Source organism: Vigna umbellata, chromosome 11, assembly GCF_029865625.1.
Source record: "Vigna umbellata cultivar VRB3 chromosome 11, Vumbellata_1.0, whole genome shotgun sequence".
Classification (NCBI taxonomy): Eukaryota; Viridiplantae; Streptophyta; class Magnoliopsida; order Fabales; family Fabaceae; genus Vigna; species Vigna umbellata.
This window is the reverse complement of record NC_142175.1, coordinates 12115096-12121133: the sequence shown is the minus strand read 5'-3', so window position 1 is coordinate 12121133 and position 6038 is coordinate 12115096. Positions and strand designations below refer to the sequence as shown.

The following is a 6038-nucleotide window of genomic DNA, read 5'->3' as shown; positions in this document are numbered from 1 at the left end:
TTTGGCCTCGAGCCCTTTTAATTACATGAAGTTTTTCTATTTCTAAAAGTAAACAAAAATATTATTATTATCTTGATAGATATATTATATATGAAATAATAAAGAGACAATTATGTTTGGAAAAACTTTTGTGCAAACACTTTGAAGAAAATATATAAAATGAATATTTTTCATAAATTTAAATTACTTAAATGTAAGTTAAAAATAAAAATTTAGAAAATTTATATAAGATGGTGGTTGATGGGTCAAGGGAGATGGTGGTTGTTGCGACGACTGATGGAGGGTTTGGCAAGAAGAAGATGAGAATCTATTAAGAATGAAAAGTTAAATATAAAAAGTGAAATGAAAACTTTTAACATTGCCACGTCACGTTTGAGAGGATTTGAGGGTAAAGTTTGTGGGAATTAGTGTAGGATCTGATTGATGTGATAAATAAAAAATTTGTTTAATTGGTAGAAATTAAAGATTACCAAAATGCCCCTAGTTATTAAAGTAATATAAAATGATAATTGTTAATGTTATATTTAATTATAGAAATGTTTATAAAGAGTAAAAAATTAAAATTAATTATTAAAGTAAATTTTAAAAATGTAAAAAAATTAACAATTAGTGAAATGAATTTTTTTAAATGTAATATTTGTTTGTAATATAATTTATCAGCAACAAACCGGCCTAGTTCATTCATGTATTTTCATAATTGAATATCAGATAAAGCTAGAAAGACCAAAGACAACACTTTTGTAGAATGACGAAGAATGACTATGTAAGAAATTGAACATGTAAAAAAAAAGACTGTAAACCAAAACTAACTTTCATACAGGATACTTGCATAAAATAAAGATCATACCATTCCTAAAATATTTAAAACTTAAAAAGATCAGACTAAAACGATAAGGTCGATTTATACCCATTAATTCGAATGGTTGCAGCATCGAATATGGAGATCTCCATACTCTCAAGATTCGGACATGAGAAGACAACACAAGCCAGCATAGTTGAATCAAAATCACTGTAGCACAACAAACATGTTAGATTCATGAAAGAAAGAAAAAAAATCAATTGCATTTTTTCTGATCCAATTATAAAATTTGGCTCAATAAAGATGACATCGCAGATGAAGGTCCTACCTCTCCATCCTAACACATAGTCTCACAATCCCAGGACATTTTTGCAACATCAAGGCAACAAACCCAAATGTAACCTTGACGGGAACAACAGTCTCCCTCCATATCTTCTTCGTCCTCTCCCTCCACCCACGACACACCTTCGTGGTGGACAACAGCTCCATCGGCGGTAACTTGTTAGCACATTGGCAAGTGTACCAAATCGTATCAAGTAATATAAAATGGTAAGACCAAGTATTGTATCCGACAAGACTCACGACATTATGATAACAATTGATTTCACTGTTATTTGAGAGTAAATTTTGATAACAAATGAACCATTTTTGACTTAGAAACTTGTTTGTTCTCTTGTTTTTAGTTTATTTTGATGAATAAGAGAGTTGAGGGTATAGTTGAAGATTTTATCACTAAATTCCCTTGATTTTGTAGGAAACTGGGATGAATTGGAAGAGGAGTTAAATGTCAACAAGTTGGAACTCAGAAAAGATAGAAAGAGCACCAGAATAGAAGGTTTCTAAAGGTCGCAGGACGCTTGGGCGCCCCTTATGGGGCCCTCGGCATAGGAGCCTCACAGTCACGCCTAAGAGCCCTCTTAGGGGCACTGAGCGCCAACCGTTATGTAACGTCTCACGCCTGGGCACCCTAAGTGGGGCGTTGAGCGGTGTCAACATTGGCCCATGATCCAATTCAGCCCTATTTATGGATTTGCTTGACCTAGAGAGAGTATCTTTTAACAGAATTGACACAAATTAAGATTTTCTTCAACTCTCTAGAGGCAGAAGTGGATGTGGAAGCTCTCTTCTTTGGTTTTTAGGGTTTTATCTTTCATTCTCATTCTATTGTTCATTTAGTTTCTCCATGACAAGGGGGAACTAAAGTCAATTTGTTGTTGGGGGATGATGTAACCTTCTGAACTCTCATGTATTTGAATTGATTTTAATTATATATGCTTATTTCATTATATGTAAGGGTAATTCTTCTTCGCTCAATTCTAGTTATGTTTAACTCATTCGTGGCATGATGTATAATTTGCATGAGTAGCGGGAGGTATCTTACAATTCAGGTTCTGGAGAATTACTCCCAAGAGAAATATTGCCCAAGGATGGGGATAGGAGGATTGGTCGTCTTAAGCTCCTAATCGTAATACAAAATTAATTATTAGGATTGCAAGGGATTATGGTCTAGTAATTAAGGATATACTTTCTTCGCCGAGGGATCGAATTTTAAGTAATTTAGAGAGTGACGTTAACAATTGAATGAAGAAGACGAATTCATATATGCATGAGAGTAAACTAGGTGAAATTTAAATCCCAAAAACTTATTGATCTCATATTTTCAATATCATCCATTCAAGTTTGTGTTTTCTTCAATTGATCAAAAGTGCATTCATATTTACTTTCTTGTTTTGCATTCAAAATCCTTAATTGTTTTTCAAAAAGTCTTAATTAGTTGAGTAATCACATGATTGTTTAGTGCCGTGAGTCTCTTGGGAAACGATACTTGGTCTTACAATTTATTATTACTTGATACGATTCGGTACACTTGCCAATGTCTTAACAAGTTTTTGGCGCTGTTGCCGGGGACTCATGGTTTAAACTATACTTTTGTGTGATTCTTAACCAATTAGACTTTATCTATAATTTTATCTTTTATTTTTATCTTTTTATCTTTTTATTTTTATCTTTTTATCTTTTTCTTTTTATCTTTTTATCTTTTATTTTTACCTTATCTTTAATTTTATCTTTTCTATTTGTTAGTGTTAATCGGGTGCTCTAGTGTTTTGTTCTCTAGTGTATGCAGGGTACAATTCAGACTAGAAGCAAAATAGTCTTTGAACCTCTTCTTGCAGGTCTGAAGAATAGTAGAAGAAAAAGGAGAAACAAGACGTCGAAAGAACTTTTCCCTTCTCCTAAGACTCTTTTACAACCCTCACCTCAAAGATCTGACCAGGGAATAAAAGATATGGCTTAAGAGCATAATGGTAGACGTACCCTGGCAGATTATGCAACAATTATTGGCCCTCATCATTTTAATAGCATTGCAAGGCCGAGGATTAATGCTGCAAATATGGAGATGAAGCCTGCTTTGATTCAATTGGTAAAGAGCAACCAATTCAATGAAATATCACATGAAAATCCATATGAGCATCTGACCACATTCAATGAGATATGTAATACTATGATGATCAATGGTGTGCCGGATGAAGCTATTAGACTAAGTTGTTTCCTTTCTATTTGTAGGCAATGTTAAGATGTTGTTGAACTCTTTTCCAAAAAAAAGTTTTACTGAGTGGGAAGTTGTGGTTGCAAAGTTTCTAAACAAATACTTCCTACAATCAAAAGTAAACAAAGGTAAGCAGGAAATTTCTTCTTTTAGGCAGGGCATGAATGAAACATTAGGTCAAGCGTGGGACAAATTTAAAGGCTTGTTGAGAAGACACCCACTCATGGCTTTGATGAACCTACAGTAGTCATTCTATTCCTTGGAGGTCTAAGCTCACAAACTAAATTGATGCTAGATGCCTTAGCTGGAGGTAATATCAAATGCAAGACTCCAGAGTAAGCTTATGATTTGATTGAAAATATGACTACTAATGATAATGAGATGCACAATGAAAGAACTCAACTTCAACAAAAAGGAGTTCTACAATTACAATTTGAAGATGCTCTACTGGCACAGAATAAGATTGAGTCAACAACTAGAGACTCTAACAAAGAAAATCTCTCAATTGCCAAGGGAGTTGTAGAACGTTTCTCAAGTTCAACAACAACTTTGTGAGTTGTGCGGTGGTGATCATATTAATGATCAATGTGCTATGCCGGAATTGACCCATGAGGAAGTCAATTTTATGGGTCAAGGCAATCAATTTCGTCCAAGTAATTACAACCAAGGATGGAAACCTCACCCAAGCATGGGTCAAGGGCAAGCTGGGCAATACAATAGACCACAACAACAACAACAGTGATATCAACAACCTTCGCTATATGAAAGAACTGAAAAGTTAGAAGAGACACTCCAATAGTTTATGCAAGTGTCTATCTCCAATCACAAAAGCACGGGAAGCTGCTATAAGGAATTTGGAGATACAAGTGGGTCAACTGGATAAAGGGTTGGAGGAAAAATCTGAAAAGCAGTTTGGGGCTAATACTGAAGTTAACCCTAAAGAGGACTGTAATGCTATCATAGGCATTAGTGGTGAGAGGTTGGAGGAGAGAAAAAGTGAGAAAAAAGAAAAAGATGTGTTGAGTGAAAAAGAAGAAGAAAGTGAAGAGAGAAAAAGTAAGGTTGAGAGGAGAGAAAAGGGAGAAAGAAAAGAAGAAGAAGAGGGCGAGAGAAAAGAGAGAATAATTGAGAAAGCTCTTCCTTACCCAAAAAGCTTTTCAAAGAATGAAAAAGAGAAACAATTTGGGCATTTCATGGAGATCTTCAAGCAATTGGAGATTACTATTCCATTGATTGAGGCAATTCACCAATTTCCTGTGTATGCTAATGTTTTAAAGAAGTCCCTCAAAAAGAAGAAGTTTTTAGATGAGGGAACAATTGAATTACAGGGAAGTTGTAGTGTGATTTTGCAGAACACACTTCCTCCTAAAGTCAAAGATCCAGGAAGCTTTACTATTCCTTACACTATTGGGGATTGCGATGTAGGGAAAGTTCTAATTGATGTAGGGGCTAGCATAAATTTGATGTCCTTATCTATGCTAAGGAAGATTGGTGATCTTGAAGTTAAACCTACTAAGATGGTGTTTCAAATGACGGATAGATCTACCAAGAATCCCTATGGTGTAGTGAAAGTTGTTGTGGTCCAAGTTGACACACTTAAATTTCCATTGGATTTTGTAGTGATGGAGATGAGGGAAGATTTGAAGATTCCTATCATTCTTGGAAGGTCATTCATGAAGACAGCTAAGGTTGTCATCAATGTAGATGATGGCGTTATAATGCTTAAAGACCAAGATGAAGAGGTGATTTTCAATGTCTTTAATGATGAACAGTTGATTCAACTGAAGAAGACTAGTCCAAACACTAGTGGAAAAAGAGGATTCCATGACTGGTTATTATGATAGGTGAAATCCACCTATCATAATACATTGACGTATTTTAAAAAACCTATCATAATAGGTGTAGCGGTGACATTTTCGTAATAAAAGATATATATATATATATATATATATATATATATATATATATATATATATATATATTATGATAGGTAAAAGACCACCTATCATAATAGGTTAAACATGATGGAAAAATATAAATTACGAGGATTGAGCACATGAGAGAGGCACGCGCTAAGCTCACTAGCCTTTTGATAACAGTTGAAAAACTGTTATTTTCATGCCTAAAATTGATACTAAAAGCAACCTTTATACTTAGAAACTAGCTTGAAATCATGCTTTTCTTCATATTTTCAGAAATAAGAGAGCTGGACAGGTTTATGCTTGATTTCAGTGTTTTTGTGTAGGTTTTAAGGTGAATTTGGTGAAAGAAGTGAAGAAGGAGAGAGATGAAATCAGAAAAGACATTAAAAAGTGCAAAAGAAGAAGCCGAAGTCACCGCTCAGCGGCAGTTTACCGCTGAGTGGCACTCAGGAAGTCACGGGAGGTCCGCTGAGGGGCAAAATGGCTGCTGAGGGGAAGAAACGACTCACACACTTACCGCTGAGCGGTACTTTACCGCTGAGCGGCACTTTTATGGGCTTGGACCTAATTTTCTGTAATTTATGAATAATATATAAGCTTTAGGGTTTCCTAAGGTTAGGTATCTTTGGCTGGAACGAAGGAAACACTCTCTCTTCCACCCCTTTGAAGGAGGATCTTGGATGCTGAGGCTTCCTCTTCACCTTTTTAGGGTTTTATCTTTCATTCTTTCATTGTTATTCATCTAGGTTCACCATGAATATGGTGAACT

The 6038-nt window shown here is 35.0% G+C and overlaps 1 protein-coding gene across 1 annotated transcript; it reads left to right on the top strand.

Moving 5' to 3' along the window:
* Positions 1–4540: 4540 nt before the first annotated feature.
* Positions 4541–5188, top strand: LOC124834737 (uncharacterized). The gene is made up of 2 exons (XM_088101236.1): positions 4541–4933; positions 5027–5188. Exons 1-2 carry the CDS (start codon positions 4541–4543, stop codon positions 5186–5188), a joined length of 555 nt encoding a protein of 184 aa, XP_087957362.1.
* Positions 5189–6038: the final 850 nt, after the last annotated feature.

What these genes read in the sequence shown, in the direction of transcription:
- LOC124834737 (XM_088101236.1), top strand. Translation starts at nt 4,541, where the DNA reads ATGGAGATCTTCAAGCAATTGGAGATTACTATTCCATTGATTGAGGCA. An exon ending in TGAAAGTTGTTGTGGTCCAA is followed by an intron (nt 4,934 to 5,026) that starts GTTGACACACTT and finishes TCATTCATGAAG; the next exon opens with ACAGCTAAGGTTGTCATCAA.